A 17088-nucleotide genomic window follows, 5' to 3' on the forward strand; every position below is an offset into this window, starting at 1 on the left:
TTACCTTCAGTTTACCCCCCTGTTTTCAACCCCTGGTCGCTCCTACCCTCTCTCATACCTACCATCTCCAAGTCTGGAATCTCTCTGCGCCTCTGGTGGCCTGACTGGCTCCTTCCCCACAACCTCCTGAGTGGTGTCCCTGGCTCTCCTTCCGCTATGAACACTCTTCTCTTTGTTTTTCTGCTTCCAGAAATTTGTCGAAATTTCTCACCCATTGCTATCACCCTCTCGCATCCTCTTCACTGTTATGACTTCATACCTTATTTTATTCCTTCACTTTCTTGTTAGTGGGGTCCTGGGAGAGAGGGCAGATGTAAACATTAGTGCTCTTGAAGTCCAAACTGAGGCTAAATCTACTTTTGTTTCCTCAATCTAGATTGAGAATGGAAATTATTAGTAAACCCCCCAAATACCCAACCCTGGATAGCCTCATTGGCATGTCTTGCCTCTGGCTCCAGCCCTGTCATGAGCATTCCTGTAGCAGCCTCTAGAGCACCCCTTTTCTTCAACCTCTGTCATCTAGACCATGCAGTCAAGACAGCCCTCAGCTGAAGAACTGGAGACCTGTGTTCTGACCCCTGCCCTGCCACGGCCTCCCTCTGTAGCTCTGGGCCAGCCCGTCGCCTCTCAGCGTGAGCTTGCCGTGACTCAAGAGGGTCTGGGTCTGCTGTGAGCTGTGCTTCGATAGGATTTGGGTGGGAGCTTGGAGAGCAGCCCAGCCTCCTTTGCTTAGGCAGTGAGGAGCAGGTGGGCCAGAGATGGCCCCCAAGCTCACAGGAGGGGGCTTTGAGGCTGAGCTGAGGCTTCTGCAACAGCAGGCTGCTTTAGCTGCTCCCCCTTCCGCCCACTCTCTTCCCCATCATGGCTGAACCTCCATCCCTCTGCCTCCAGCAGAGGGAAGCAAGAAGGGAGGGCAGGAGAGCCAGTTCCATTTCCTTTTCTTTCCCTTCCTTTCCCTTCCTTTCCCTTCCTTTCCCTTCCCTTCCTTCCCTTCTCTTCCCCTCCCCTCCCCTCCCCTCCCCTCCCCTCCCCTCCCCTCCCCTCCCCTCCTCTCTCTCTTTGCCATGGTGCTGAGCTGATCTGGGCTGCAATACCCGTGCCTAACCTCACCTTCCTTTTCTGGTGCTCCCCGCTTCCATCCTTGAATGATTATCTCTTCCAGAAGCACTCCCTGAAAGCTCATGGTATGGGGGGCCTTGGGCTGTGCTGTGTGGAGGGGAGACCAGAGCTTGGGAGGGAGAGAGGCCAAACTCATAGGCTGGTGTGGGAGATGAAGTGCCACTTAGCTCTGGCGTGACAGAAGGAAGCTGCAGCTGTAGCCCTTAAAAGCATTGGTTTTGGAGTCAGACAAACCCAGACTTGAATTTCAGCTGCACTGCTTATTAAATGTGTGACTCTCAGCAAATCACATTGCTACTCTGAGCCTCAGTTTTCACATCTATACAATGAGAAGAATAATAACTACCTTGTACAGCTGTTATGAAGATAATACAAGTCTCGGATCATTGTAGGTGTTTAATAAATAGTCACTTTATTCTTTTTGGATTATTAGAAGGCAGAATATGCTAAGGACCAAATAAAGCCTGCTTTACTGATTGCAGGGAGAGGGGGCTTAGAGGAGACAGCATTAGACCTCACTACTCCCCGGGCTGAGGCCCTCTGGGGCTCCCCAGCAATTATAGGATGAAGTTCACACTCTTGCCTGGTGTGTCAGGCTCTCTTTGTGGTAGTCTCTGACTGACTTTCTTCTCTTGAAAATAAAAATGTAAAGTGATACTTGCCTCTTCATTCCCTGAACAAGAAATTTAAAAAGTGAGAGACAAATATTGCCTTTGAAGTATGCAGCAGTCGTCCTCATCACCATCCTTACCATCCCAGAAGTTGTCTAAAACCACCATGGAAAAAAATACAGAATAAAAAACCATAAAACCGCCATGGCCTTCATGCCGCATCCCCACCACCATCTTGGCCTTGATGTTGTGTGGATCCATTGCGGAAAGTGTGTACATTATCCGACAAGCTTTTGATTTGTCCTCTGGTTCATCTTGCTCTTCTCTTTTAATAACCTTTGAAAGGTTTCCTTGCATGTTACCATTACCTCATCCACTTGACTTCTATACCTGCTTATTTGTCATTTCTAGGTCTGATTCTCGGCTCAAATGGGCCCCTGAGAAAGGGGTCTTCCTCTCCACCTGAATCATCTTTCCAAAGGCTTTTACTTTCACCCTTCACATGGTCATGATTTAGATGGCACTTGAACTTGGGCGGCATCTTTGCCTCTCTCCTAGTGCTTGGCCATCACAAGAAGGTCTTCATACCCTTTGTGGTCTAGGAAAGCTCTTGTGTGTGCCTTGGAGTCACACCACAGCCCCACTCATCTTTCTGACCACTTTATTCCCTTCCCGACTTTGCACGCAAGTTGTACTGAACTGTCCAGGGTTCTCTAAGCGTAGTGGGCTTGTTTATGCTTCTACGCCTGTGTTCCAGCGGTTCTCCTGGCCAAGACTGCCTTGTTACCCCTGTGTATGTGACAGATACCTACTTGACTGTTAAAGAACATCTTGACGCTCCCACTGTTCCGGGCACTTGGAAACGGTGAACAAAACAGACAAAACCTCTGCCCTGCAGAGCAGACATTTCCAGTGTGTAAATGGGGGAAGCAGGGACAGAAAAGAAACAAACAAGAAGATACAGAATATGTCAAACAGTGGTAAATGCTATGGAGAAAAATAAGGCTGGGCAGGGAGATGGGGAATGCAGAGGCCCAGTCACCTTCACCATAGCCAGTGTTCACATGACCATTCTTAAGCAGCCTTTTCTCATTTAAGCATTTTCCAATGTTAGTACATATTCATTGAAACCACAATCCTTCCAACAACTTTATCAGGTTAGTGGTATTATTATCTCCATGATATTGATGAGCAACCTATGCCTTAGAGATGTAAATCACGTAGTTAGGAGGGGCAGAGCAGGGATTTAAACCCAGGCCTGTCTGACCCAAAGCCTGTGCTCACGACCACTAAGCCATTGTGCCCCCAGCAAGCCTCACAACAAGTCTCTGCAGTTGGAATTATCAAACCTATTTTATACGTGGGGAAATAGGTTCAGAGAGGGGAATGGACTCATCCATGGTTGCACAGCAAATAAATGGATTTGCACCCAGATCTGTCCAACACCCAAGGCTAGGCCCTTCTACAAATCCTGAGGACTAGGAGGGACCTATGGACTTGCCTGCCTCTGTATTTGTGGGGTCCAGGCAAAGTACCAGTTGAGGCCCTTGGCTCTCCTCCCTCCTCTTCCCACCTGTGGTTCATATGGAACCTTAAGATATGTATGGACAGCCCAGCCCACATTCAAGCCTCGTCCATTTCCCCACCCCCTTGGCCACCCGTTGGGCCTAGCAGATGGACCGGGATAATAAGACCACACAATTCCTGCAAGGAAGCTCAAGAACTATGGGCAGAGAATTCTGGGGTTTGGGGTATCTGGAGTGCAATCTGGAAGAGAGGGGGCCAGAGATCCTGATGGACATATTCCCTTGGCCCCACAGACCTCATAGAGATGGGTCTCTAAAGTGTGGGGCCCAGTATAGGGGCCTCTGTTTGCTCATACAGCCTACGACACTGTGATTTGTCATAGGCTGGGGTCCATGAGCCTTCTACTTTGGTTTCTGGAGCTAGGTCCTGCTCTGCAGTGAGGGGGCAGTGTTCCATGGGCCTGGGCCTTCAGGGTCTCTGGCCCTCTGGCTGAACACTTGCCTTCCTAGCAAGTGTCACTGGGTGTGCACACAGGCCCTTAGGTTACCTTCACAGTGTTGTGTTCAGAGCACTCTCGGGATCCTTACTGTCCTTTCTTAGGAGCTTTTTAAAAAATTATACATTTAGTGCGTTCTTCCATTAGAAAATTTAGAAAAATGTGGAAAAAGTGGAGGAGAAACACATTACCCATCATTGCCACACACAAAGGCAGCCACTCGGAACATTTGGTGTATTTCCCTCATTCTCTGCATTGTTTTCCTATAGTTGAAATGATACAGCACATGTGATTTTTTTCTTGCTTTTTTGTTTGAGCATTTCCTCATGTCACTGCATATTCTTCATAAGCATCATTTTTAATGGCGTCATTTTTAATGGCAAGGATATACATAATGTACCTCATCATTCTTAAATGTAGGGTGTAGAAGCTGGGCCCATTTTTCACTGGTTTAGATCATGCTGCAGAGGGCATCCCTGTACATGCAGCTTTAGGGAACTGGCCTTGGACAGGAACAATTCCATTGAGCGTATTTCCCTTTCTAGATGGTCCCTCTGGCGGGTCTGATCCATTCTTGTAGTCATTCATTCATTCATTCCATTAGCACGTATTTGCTCGGTACTGCTGTGGACCAGACCCTGAACTGAGGGCATGGATGTGACTAAGACACAGCCCCCGCTGCCACGATGTCCCAGTCTGCAGGGAGAGGCAGGCGTGGAAATGGACACTGTCAGCGCAGTTTGATCAGGGCGGTGATAGAGTCAAGTAAAGGACCTGCGGGAGAACAGAGGAAGGGATCCTCATCCAGCCTGAGGACATTGAGACAAGCTTCCTGAAGCTTGCCTACATGAGTCACGGAAGATGAATAGGAGTTGGCTGGAATAAGAAAGGGAGCTTGCTGGTAAACACAACAAATCGAATAAATTTATTTATCCCTGTTGCTTCCCCTAAATCCCACTGAAATATGAGCAAATGAATAAAACAGGGAAAACACTTAAGGTCAGGGATGCTGATCAGAAGTAAATTATTCCATCCAGAGAGCCCCATAAACACTCAGAATTCAGAGGCGCTATGAAGGCAGAAGGCCGGGCGAGGTGTGGAACTGCAAATAGGGAGAATATTGAAAGTCTGTTAACAGACCCTCTTGGCCCCTCTCCAACCGCATCTAGTCAGGGACTCCCCCTGCCTTGCCCCCGCCAGGCCCATCTCTGCAGATTCTTTGTAGAAATTGAAGTTAAGAGGCTCTGGGCTTGGGTACACCAGGCACAATGGAGGATGGGATGAAGCGGGGCTACAAGCAAAGGGATCTGCATCCTCAAACAGTGGGACCCCCAACTTCTTTCCACTCCCCTACTTCTAAGACCCCAAAGTCAGGATCACATGAGAGAGCAAAGGATTATTCTCTGGGGAAACTGAAAGGCTCCAGAAAAAGGCCTCCAAAAGATGACATTTGGGAGTCTTCCGACCCAAGAACAGGCTTGCGGCTCAGTAACTCAGTGGTTACTGAAGCCCACCACCTGGCAAGCGCCACCTACACACACACAGCTTCCCAGCAGCGTTTCAGTGTCGTGGGGAACTGATCACCAAGGCTCACCAGCCAAGGACCCTTAAAATAGGTATATTTCATTTATGTAAATTAAACCTCAGTAAAACTGACATTAAGAAAAAACCCCAAGCCTTAGGTAGCCAGAGATGGATCAGCTAGTACAAGGCTATTTGAGGAAAACCATCAACCTGCAAGAATGAAAAGCAAGCAAGCAAACAAACAAACATAGGAAACGAACTTGGAAGGAACAGGGGTAATTAAGGGAGGAGAAGAAACCTGGGAGATTAAAGACAGTGAGAGCCAAAATAAAGATTTCAGCAGGAGGGTTAGAAAATAAAAGGTGAGGAAATGTTCTAGGAAGCAGGATAAAGAGACAAAGAGATGGACAACAGAAGGTGAGAAAATTGGAGGATCAGTTGAGAAACTCTAACATCCAACAATAGGAGTCCCAGAAGGAGAGAACGGAGGAAACAGCAGGAAGGAAATGATCCAAGAGGTAATACAAGAACATGTCCCAGAACCAAAGGAATGAAAATCCCATTGAGTAACCAGCAAAATAAACGATAAAAAGACCCGTATTAAAAAAAAAAAGACCCATATTAAGGTGTGCCCCTGTGAAACACCAGAGATAAAAGGAAGATCCTAAAAGCTTCCAGAGGAAAACCATGTCATGTACAAAGGATCAAGAAAAAGAATGACATTGGACTTCTCAACAGCCACACTGGAAGCTAGGAGACAGTGGAGCAGTGTTCTCAAAATTCTGAGGGTGGGTAATTTCCAACCTAGAAGTCTATACTCAGTTGATATCAATCAAAGGTGAGGGCATAATAAAGGCATTCTCAGGCATGTAATATCTAAAGATTTTATGTCCCATGCCTCCTTTCTCAGGAAGCACTGGAGAAAGTGCTCCAGTGAAATGAAGACGTAAACTCATAAAAAAGGTCAAAGAATCTAGGAAACAGAAAATCCAACACAGAATCCCTGGGTGGTGGGGAAGGGAGAAGATCTTAGGGCAACCTTGTGCAGGCCTAAAGAGCAACCAGTCTGAATTGTAGCAGGAACGGATGTCTTGAAGGAAAAAAAAAAATCTGATGGATTTACCTGATATGTCAAAACATATTGAGAGGAGAATTGCACTTGTGATAGAGTTGGGAGAGAATCCATCATATATATGAAGAAAACTAAGCAAGCAAGCAAAATAGTAATAACAATTATAGTAGTAATCGACACCAGGGAAAAGAAAAAGTTGTATGGAAAAGGAAATGTAACTATACCATATGATATGGTTTATCCACTATTAGTATTGAGGCAGTCATATAATGTAAACCACTAATACTGATTTAACCAAAACTTTGTGATATGACTACAGTGGTAGAATGAGAGGAAGGGACGTGTTACCTGCATGAAAACTGGGGGCTGGAGGTGGAAGTATGTGTAAGAGAGCTGTATCCTCTCCCTGCACAGTAAGAATTCTGTACAGAATATATAACACTGCACAAATAAATCAAGAAATGGAAGTATGTGTGTGGTCTTTAGAAATGAGGAAGTAAATATCTGAGAAGACAGTTAAAAGACTTGAAAACAGTTTGTCTCTGAGAGTGGCAGTTGGGGGTGGGGTGGGAACAGGTAGACTGGGAAATTTGTGTTTTTTGTTATAATCCTTCCAGTACAGTGTGACTTAATAATCTATAGACATGTATTACTTTGGAAAAAAAAATTTAAAAATGCACAAAAATTTCAAATGGATTAGCAATATGAGCATATACTTTGGAAATATGAGTGTGAACTCAGAAAAAAAATAACTAAAAGAGTTGACAGACTCTTTTTTTTTAAGGAGGGCGCAGCTCACAGGGGCCCATGCGGAGATCAAACTGGTAACCTTGGTGTTATTAGAACCACGCTCGAACCAACTGAGCTAACCGGCCACCCCAAGAGGCTATTATTTTTGTTAAGATGCTTTATAATTTGACTTTTTAAATTATTTCACCTATCACTTTAATAAAATTAAAAATATTTCTAAAAGCATAAATAGGGGCAAGAGTGTTCCAGGTAGCAAATACCAGATGTGCTAAAAACAAAACAAAACAAATAAGCAAAAGCAGATGGAAGGGCAGAGTGAGATTTAGACCTTTGGAGAGGTTGGGCTTGACCAGCAGGAAGGCTGGTGGGGAAATTACTGAATGATGATGGAAGTGGAACCATGTCAAGTGCTTTGCACTTCAGAGACATTCCTTTGGCAGCCGGTCTGAGAAGGGAGTGGTCCATTGAAGAGACTTGCAGTTAGACAAAGTGATGTTTGGGACGGGAGGTGCCTGGCAACCCCAGGTCTGGATCACAGCTTTTGTAGAGAGCTGCATGACTCCTGGGTCAGGGTACCCACCTCTTTCTCTTCAGGACACTTCTGGGAGGAGCCCTGTTCACAGTTGCCTTTCAAGTCTCCTAAAAAAATTCTGCTTTCATTGATGTCCAATCTCCTTTCTGTTGGACACCTGATTTTTTCAACATGTTACTCAAATCCTGGCTTGAGGACCAGTCTGATTCTTTCGGGTCACTTTGCATATCTTGTTTCTGGTGTGTTTTATGTTCGTTTTATTAGTTTAGCTCTTAGAGGACAACCTTGTTTATCCAATTCCAGGTTCTGGGTGAGAGGTGCCTTATAGTTTCCCCAGATGTTTATAGATTGCCTAGAGCATCAAAACCAGAGGCCGGGAATCCCGTCAGGAGACGAGGGCAGAAACCCTAATATGGCTACTTGAGGTCCTACATTCTTTTCAGCTATTCTGCTCTGTTGTCCCAGTAAGTCCCCAAAAGGTTCAGGAACTTTTGATTTTTTTGCCATTTATGCTCCCTCATCTGCCGATTGTTTCTTGTACCTGGAAACAGCAACGTCAGAATCCTTGGTCAGATTACATGCCTGGGTTTTCGGTTCAGCAGATATGGTCACTATACTCCTAGGCTTCAATGCATGACTGTTTAGTGACATCACTCCTGAGAAAGGGAATTGGCATAACTGAGCCTTTGAGAAGCCTGGGGTCCTAAGTGGCTTTTCATTAGGAGAAGGCTGTGGGAGTAGCAGGAGAAATCCTTCTCCTCTCCTGACGTGGATTGATACAGTAAGGCCTGCTATCCTGAGTCTTTGCTTTTTCATGTAGACAGCTGGACCCAGTTGATAAAAGAGAAACTTTGGGATTCTAACGAAACTAAATGTTTTAGGGCCTGAAGATTGTTTGGGACTCAACTAACATAGCCCCGTTGTGTTATAGATGAGGAACCAGGGTCCAGAGAGCAATGACTTGTCCAGGTCTATGCTGCCAAGTAGGGAATGAGCCGTAATAGAACCCAGCATTCTTTCTACCAGTCTGTGCTGTGCCCTGAAAGAATGGCAGCCCAGCTACCTGGAGTAAGAGGTGGATTGACCACTGGGCAGGGCTTGATGATCGTTACCTATACATAATTAGTAATATACTAAATGCGTAAGGGGCCGCAGACCCCTGAGGTGGATGCATCACCACATTAAAGGTTGTATGATGCCGTATACCCCCAAACTAGTAAGAATCAGTCCGCAGTGAGAACTGGCTAATTCACTCTGCGTCATGGCTCAGAGAGTCTTTTGCTCCTCTTAGCTGCCATCTTGAGGACTGGAACGTCATCTAGAAATGCTCTTGGAGCAGAGGTGCATATCTGGTAACCTCCGAGAAGACAGGGCCTGCAGAGGAACGGTCTGTCTTGACACTGGGGAACCAGCATGAGGAAGGCCATGTTAACCGTGCACAAGTGCCCAGTGCTGAGCTGCTAGTACAGTGGAGCCTGGTAGTAAGAGCACGAGCTTTGGGGTTCACACCAAGCCCCCCTTACTTGTGTGACATGGGGCAAATCATTTCAGTTTCTCTGAGACTCAGTTTCATCATCTTAAAATTGGATAGGTAATTCCCACTTTGCAGGATCAAAGGAGATAATGTACAAAAAGAGCCTGACACCTTGCCCGGTACATAGTAGGTGCTTAGTGATTGTTCACATGACAATGGAGATGAGTATACACATCGCTCTAAAGTAGATTGGGGCAGGGGGCCAGCCCACGAGCTCCTTGAGGTTTGTATTCCTGAGTCGGGGCCTGGCATACAGTAGACTGCATAACAGTGTTTTGGGGTTTGGGGTGGGGTGGCAAGGAGACCAGCGTGCCTGGAGCAGAGGGTTAATGTTTGGGAGAGAGGCTGCGGGTCTTGGCTTCCATTCTTTCAGCAGTCAGGGGGTCACTAAAGTGAGGCCCCTCTGACCTGCTACCTGTGAATAATTGGGCCAGGCTGCAGAAGCAATCTTGTTGCTGCAGAGTCAGATAGAAAGTTTTAATAAATGGGAAAAGGTGCTCTATGACCCTGGTCCTCCATCCATTAGGGGGCTGCGAAGGCTATAGGTTGGAACCATTGTTGTTGGCTGCACATGTACCATGTACCAGGCACTGTGCCAATGTACCGAGAGCCTCACTGCACCCCCTCCACCACCAAGGGGAGGGATTGTCATTATCCCGGCCCCATTTTACAAGTGACAAAGCCGAGGGTGGACAGAGAGGAGTGCCTTGCCCAGGATTATGTGGCCGATAAGTAGTAGAACTGGAAGTACTGGATTCAACGACTGTACTGAGCTCACTGTGTAAGCCCCGGCACCCTGAGGCTTGCCTGCCTCACCTCCCTGGGGGGTGCTCCCGTCACTCTTCCGACAAATACTCTCTTCTGAGGTCCACCACCCTACCTGTGTGGCCCTCTCTCATTTTGCACTCTGCGTAGATGACGCTCCCCTCACTAAAAGTCACATCACGGTTCTTTCAGCTGAGGACAGAGCCTGCGCTGTGTTCATCTCTGTCCGCTCTGCAGTCAGTTATGGTTGGGGGCGGTGGACAAAGATGGAGGAAGACGACAGGGGATGGGGAAGGCAACTCCCACACTCTCCCACTTCTTCCAAGTTCCCTGCTCCTTCTTCCTGCCCTTCCCCACCCCCAATGCACCAGCTCCCGTCCTTCCTAACTCTCCTTACCTGTGTGTGTGCGCATGCGCGCGCGCACAGACACACACCTCTTAGGAAGGAGCAGCAGAGGGATGTAGTTCAGATTTCACTCATCCCCTCGGTTCCCTCAAAGCTGTCCCCCACTCCATTCGCTTTTGTCACCCTTCCTTTGCCTCTGAGGGGCCTCGCAGTGAAGAAGGCAGACCAATGTAGTAAAAAGGAGCTCAGCAGCTGACTCACCCTCTCTGCCTCATTCTCTTCATCTGGAAAATAAGCAGGTTGGACCAGGCAATTGGCAAAGCCTTTTCTATGTTGTTAATAATACCTGGCATTTGTCTGCTGGGTTCCAAAGGGCTTAATCATCCCAACAGCCCTCTGAGAATCGGCCTCATGTTACAAGTGGGGAGACTGAGGTTCAGGTTCCGAGAGAAGTGACTTGCCCAGGTCCTAGGGCTGGTAAGTGGCAGAGCCGTTATCTGAGGCTCCGTCTGTCTGTGTTCAAAGCTCAGGCGTTGCTCCTGCGCACAGCTGCAGGCTGCCTCTCAGCCACTCCGAGGAAGGCCTTACTCTTCACCATGACCCATCAGGCCCACACGGTTGGTTCCTGGCACCTCTGCGACCTCACCTCTGACCACTCTTCCCCTCACTCACTCCATCCCAGCCACACTGCCCTCTTCCCTGTCCCAACCACTGGCCAGGCCCTGTGCCATCTCACGGCACTTGCACTGGCTTTTCATTCTGCAAGAAATACCCTACCCCTCATTTTCATGACGTGTGTCAGGCCTCAAGGCCACTGCGTAGGGTAGCAGGGGAAGAAGAGGAGAAAGCATATGCTAACTGTTGATTTTTTTCTATTTCCCTTTCAGATCTGATGGTGAGAATTCCAGAACAGTCAGGTCAGTACTTTCTTTCTTTAGCGTGAGTTGGGAGGTGGGGCAGGGACTGGGGTGGGGACTTCTGGTTTGTTACTTCAGGATCCACAGGTAGGAGTGGGGGCCAACTCCAGAGCTGGTTTTGTCCTGTTGGTATTAGGGGTGGGTATGGAGTGGGGTGGGAGGGCTGGAGTGAATGTGGCAAGCATGGGGAGGGGTTGAAACTGTTCCTCAGTCTTTCTGACCTGACTGACTCCGGTGCTGGGCTGAACCCTGGAGGGGCTCAGGGGAGCTGCCCAGGTGGGAAAGCCGACCTGCAGGCAGGTCACCTCTGACCCTGGGACCTTTTCCACCTTCTCCTCCCAGGAGAAGAGGGCACAGTAGCCGTGGGGCTTCCCTGGTCTGGCTTTTGTGCTCTACCCTGAACTGCGCTAGTCCTGAGTAGTGGGATTTGGATGGACTTTTGATGTGACACATTCTACATATTAGAAATATAATTATGGTGACAAGTGCACTTTTTTTTTTTTGCATGCTTGGTAACAAAAAAAGGTTTACAAGTTTCAGTAAGTTTTCAGGGTGTGATCAATCTGCCACTTGAGGAGGCAGGAGTAAAACTGGGTTAGAGACAAGGGCTATTTGTGCATTTCCCAGGCCGTAACCTATCAGAAGCTTCATGAAGACACAATGTCAAGTTTAGGGACTAAGTGGGAATGATGAGGATCTCAGAGTGGGGCCCATCGGTCTTAGCATCCAGGCCAGGGCTGATGGGATGGGCCTCTGAGATGAGATGGGCCAAGGCACCAGAGGCATCGGATGAATGTACTCAGTCCCAGCCAGGGTTGCAACGAACATACACAGAGAGCGCCAAAAAAATGTATACACGTTTGAAGAAAGGAAAAAACTGTATTAAAATTGTAATACTCAATATATACCGATAACAAAAGATGAATACAAGTCACGTTTGACTTCTGCAATTACAAGAGGTGCTCAAAGTGGTCACCATCAGTGTAATTTTAATACATTTTTCCCTTTCTTAAAATGTGTATACATGTTTTTGGCACCTTCTGTATAGCACCTTTGTGAAGAACTGAATCCACTGAGTGGATCAGTTGGAGAAATGTTCCCTTTCCAGTGGGCTATTATGTCTCCTCACCAGGGTTCCCGGCTCGGTGAGCAGAGCCCAGGTTGGATTCAGTCCCCACTCACGCCCTCTTGGCTGTGAACGCTTGTGCAGGGCATAGCTTGCTCAACCATATGCAGCAGCCTGGGTGCTGGCATCCAGGCAGTAGATATGGGAGGCAGGCTGAAGTGTGTAATGAGACACACCGTGCCCTAGTATCCCAGGCAGGGGGTATGGGGTGGGCACACTGATGCCCAGGGCCGAGATAGGGGCTGTGGGCCAGCAGGAAATCAAGGGGAGTGTGATGGCGGCAATCAGGCCCAATGTATATGACAAGACACAGTTAGTCCCAGCATGTAGCCAAGGGCCATGGGCACAGCCTATCCTAGCATTTAGGAAGGCACTAGTCTAGCAAAGACACGAATCCCACTTGTCCCACTGGGGGTTTAGAGAAAGGCAACTTGGCCTGACTTCCCGCACAGCCCTCCCCCCTGCATCCCTGTTGATATGTCTGCTACTTGTCAAGGGACCCATTAAAGGCTCTCCAGCTCTGAGCTCTTCCCAGCAGGGGAGTTTTCCTGGGACCTGTAGCTCAGGGTATTTAGTAATTATCATAATCATAAGTCATAGGATGATATAAGTTGGGCCTTTACAACTTACTGAAGTTGTCAGGGACTTTCTTTTGTTTGATCCTCCCAGTGACACTGTAGGTGGAAACTTGGCTGGCCTTATCATCATTGTTTTACAGTGGAGGAAACTGAGGCTCGGCCTGGTTATGGGTTTTACCCACAACCACGCAACTAATGTTTGGCTGAGCCGGGATTCAAACCCAGGTCTGCCGGGCACTAAGCCCAGAGCCCTGCCTACGCCGTCCCTGCAGGAGATGTCGACAGCCTTACGGATAATAGTAATCATCCTCATCCTCATCCTAATAGTAGTAATAGTAGCAGTTATCGTTTGCTCCTCACTTACTAAGAACTCGGCACATGATCTTACTTAATGTTCACAACAGCCCTATTAGACATGGATTAGGGTCCCTGACTTACAGACGAGGAGCAGGAGGTTCCCACGAGGGTAAGTGCCTTGCCCAAGGAAAGACGAGCACTGGGGCTGTCTTGCATCACTCTGACTCACACCCTGAGCTGTCTGGTTCCAAAGCCAGCATTTGTGTCACTAAGACGTGCTTCCTGCCATTGATCTTGGGCCCACAGTCAAGGAGGCTACAGGGGCCTTGGGGACTCAGCAATTGGAGAAGCAAGGGTGAAAGTTGGGCTGTGGAAGGGACCTGAAATATAGCACTTGTGGGGCAGAATCTTGCAAACGTGTTGGGAAGACTCTTGAACGGGGAACCAGGCCCAGGTGGGACTGTCCGAGGATGCTCTCAGGACCCGCATGTAAATTCTTGAGCTCACTTCAGTTAGGGGTCAGGAATGGCTTCCTTGAAAATGCAGCATCTGAGCTGGGCTGTGAAGGACTGACACGCAAACTCTGCATACAGAGGGAATCGCTGGAAGTGGCACCAGCCTGCCCAGGAAGTAAGAATGGGTTTAGAGATGGGAGCAGACGGTTGGGCTAAAACAGATCTGGGCAGGAAAGGCACAAATGTTAAAGATCAGAACGCTAGTCAGGGCCAGGTCACAGACGCCTTTTGTCGTCAGTGAGGAGCTGCAGAAGTTTGGAGGAGAGTCTGGGCTTTGCAGCATAGCAAGGGCAGCAAAGGGCTCTGTTTATGGCTAGGTCACTTTCTGGTTACGTGACTGCACAAATCTGTTCATCCCTTGGAGCCCCAGTGTCCTCTAATAAACCCTGTGTGTATGTGAAGGGGAAAGGTTAGGAAGATAGGAGAAACACCAAGGAGGGGGGCTAGGCCTTGGCTTTGTCGGACATGGAACAGCAAGGAATGAGCCGAACTGGTGGATTGAAACCCCACCCACCCCAAGCCCTTGGCAGGGCCAAGGCCTGAGGGCTTCCCAGTATGGGGTGCCGGAGGAAGTGTGGTGTCTAATTAGAGCTGAACAGCTGTTGTTGCAAGAGGGCTGTGGACAGAGGAAGGTGCCTCGGCTTCCTGTAGATCCCTAAGAAGTCGTCAAACCTACAGGTACCTTAAGCCAAGGTCCAGAGAGGGACTGGCAATGGCTCAAGGTCACGAAGCTAGCTCTCAGCAGAGCCTGCTTCCTCTTCCTAGCTGTGTGCTCTTTGCAAAGTCACTTAACTTCTCTGATCCTTATTAGTTTCCTCATCGGTAAAATGGGGACAATAATTCTGACTTCGGTGGGCTGATGAGAGAATTTACAGTAAAGCAATGCTCAGCACAAAATAGTGGCTCGACACATTGGAGTGCCTTCTGCCCTCCCCTAACCTAGTCCTTTGTCATATATTGGATAGTCAAGCTTGAGAAATGTGGAGAAGTGTAGAACTTGAAAGCAGAGGGGCAGGAGGGACCGATATCTCTGCCACCGAACCAGAGGGAGCCCAGTCCTAGAGGGTCAAACTGGAACTGGGGTGGGGGCGGGGGGGGGGGCAGGCAGGCTGGGGTTGCAAGCTGGAGGAGGTGGCCTGTTGCTAGGAAAGGAGGAAGGGGTGGGGAGCCACTGACACCCAGGGATGTCCCCATGGCAACGGGAGCCGCTGCAATCTTGGGAGGAAAAATGAGAGGAGGAGCCACTGCTGGCTCTGCTCCCAGAGGAGGCCTCCCACTCTGGACCTCAGTGCCCCCATCTGCCCAATGGGAGTTTGGATTAGATAATCTCTAAGATTCTTCCTTTTTTTTTTATTAGTTTCAGGTGTACAAAACAATGTAATAGTTAGACATTTATCATTTATTTTTTTATTTTTTTTAAATTGAAGTTTATTAGGGTGACAATTGTTAGTAAAGTTACATAGATTTCAGGTGTACAATTCTGTGTTACATCATCTATAAATCCCATTGTGTGTTCACCACCCGGAGTCAGTTCTCCTTCCATCACCATATATTTGATCCCCTTTGCCCTCATCTCCCACCCTCCTCCCCCCTTATCATTTATATCCCTCACACAGTGATAATCCCCCTCCTGGTAAGCTGGGGTGGCTGAGATCTCATGGACCTTCCATGGTTACCCCATCCACATGTCCAAGACACCACCAGTCCCCAGAGCCGCCCCAGCTGTAGCCGACTCTTCCCTCCCAAGCTGCATCCTGTCTGGTGCAGCCTGGTTGCTCCCTCATCCAGCTCTCTGTTCCCACCACTTCCTTTGCCTGGAACCTTGTCACTTGCTGCCTGCCCAACACGCTCTGGCTTGGGAGCCCAACTCTAGTCCTGCCCGCTCTGGGAAGCCTTCCTTGCCTGCTTCCTCCCTCCTGGGTTCTTTGGCTCTGGAGGTCTGAGCTCCTCTTGCTACCCTGTTTCCCCGAAAATAAAACCTAGCCGGACCATCAGCTCTAATGCGTCTTTTGGAGCAAAAATTAATGTAAGACCCAGTATTATATTATATTATACCTGGTATTATTATGTTATATATCATATTATACAAGACCCGGTCTTATATCACATTATATTATACAAGACCCGGTCTTATATTATAGAAAAATAAGACCGGGTCTTATATTAATTTTTGCTCCGAAAGACGCATTAGAGCTCATGGTCCAGCTAGGTCTTATTTTCGGGGAAACACAGTATCCTTAGTAATCACTGCTGCAATTTATTAAGCCACTTCTAAGAGCTGGGCTCCACACAGGACACTTGACAGGTTGAAATATTTACAGTAAATCTATGGTGTCACATCACAAATCCCCATTTTATGTAAGAGACAGTGCTCTGAGAGCTTATGTGACTTGCCTGCAGTCCCCCCGGGTACCGTGAGGTGGAGCCGGGCCTGGAACTCGGCTCTCTGTAGGTGCTGCTGCCCCAGGCCTGAGGCGGATGTTAGCAGCAGCGCTTACTGGCTGATCACTGAAGCTAATGTATGCTGGCACCGTGCTGGGCACTCTCCTATATTCTCTCATTTAACCCTCACAATGATCCTATAGGATATATGTTCTTGTCATCTTACAGATTAGGAAACTGAGGCTTAAAGAGCTAAAGTAACTCCTGCCGTGGTAGAACTAGAATAGGAATCCAGCCCATCAGAGCGATAGTCACCACTGGGCTGTGCTGTAGCAGGGTTAACCCAATCGTATTCCAGAAGCACGTAGAGAGCATTCCCAATGTACCAGGCCTGTGTTGGGTGATCCTTTGTGTGTGTGTGGGGGGGGGGGCGGCTAGTGGACGGAAGCAGGGTCCTGGCACAGATGAGCCAGCTCTGGCAAGCCCCAATGGGAGTGTGCTGCTGAGGAGAAGCCAGTTGTAAGGACGAGTCTGGAGGGGGTGCAGCTGGAATCAGACAGTAGGACAGAGGAGGAGAGAGGCGGAGTCAGTTGGAAATACCTTTCCAGGAAGTTCACAGGGGTGGAGGGTCCAGAAGGAGTAAGAGGGTCCTCCCTCCCCTTCCTGTTTGTATTCCTTTGCCCCCACCTGGCCCAGCCCAGGAAGTGGGTGGCCCCTAAGCTGGCTGCATGCCTGGTTGGCACCAAAATAAACTTGCCTTCTCTCTCTTCCCCTCCCCTTGCCTCTGTCCCCTCTGTCCTGGCTTTAATTAGCAGCCCTGCGGATGAGTCACTTGGCAGCTGGGAAGACAGGCAGTGCAGTGCCCAGTCGAGCCTTCACTCCTGGCCTTAGCCTTATGGGCAGTGCCATCCATGGCTTTCATGTAGGCAGGCCGGCCGTGTCCACACGGCTGTGGGCACGGGCAGCGCTGCATGCTGGTGCGTGTCTGTGCATGTCA

The 17088-nt window shown here is 48.5% G+C and overlaps 1 protein-coding gene across 3 annotated transcripts in view; it reads left to right on the forward strand.

Moving 5' to 3' along the window:
* IQSEC2 (IQ motif and Sec7 domain ArfGEF 2) overlaps positions 1 to 17088 on the forward strand; it is a 76443-nt gene that overhangs the window by 12098 nt on the left and 47257 nt on the right. For all 3 annotated transcript variants that reach the window (XM_033106007.1, XM_033106017.1, XM_033106049.1), the window contains exon 2: positions 11164 to 11193. In XM_033106007.1, the coding sequence (XP_032961898.1) occupies positions 11164 to 11193 (30 nt within the window). The remainder of the gene's footprint in view (positions 1 to 11163; positions 11194 to 17088) is intronic.

The sequence above is a fragment of the Rhinolophus ferrumequinum genome, chromosome X, assembly GCF_004115265.2.
Source record: "Rhinolophus ferrumequinum isolate MPI-CBG mRhiFer1 chromosome X, mRhiFer1_v1.p, whole genome shotgun sequence".
NCBI lineage: Eukaryota > Metazoa > Chordata > Mammalia > Chiroptera > Rhinolophidae > Rhinolophus > Rhinolophus ferrumequinum.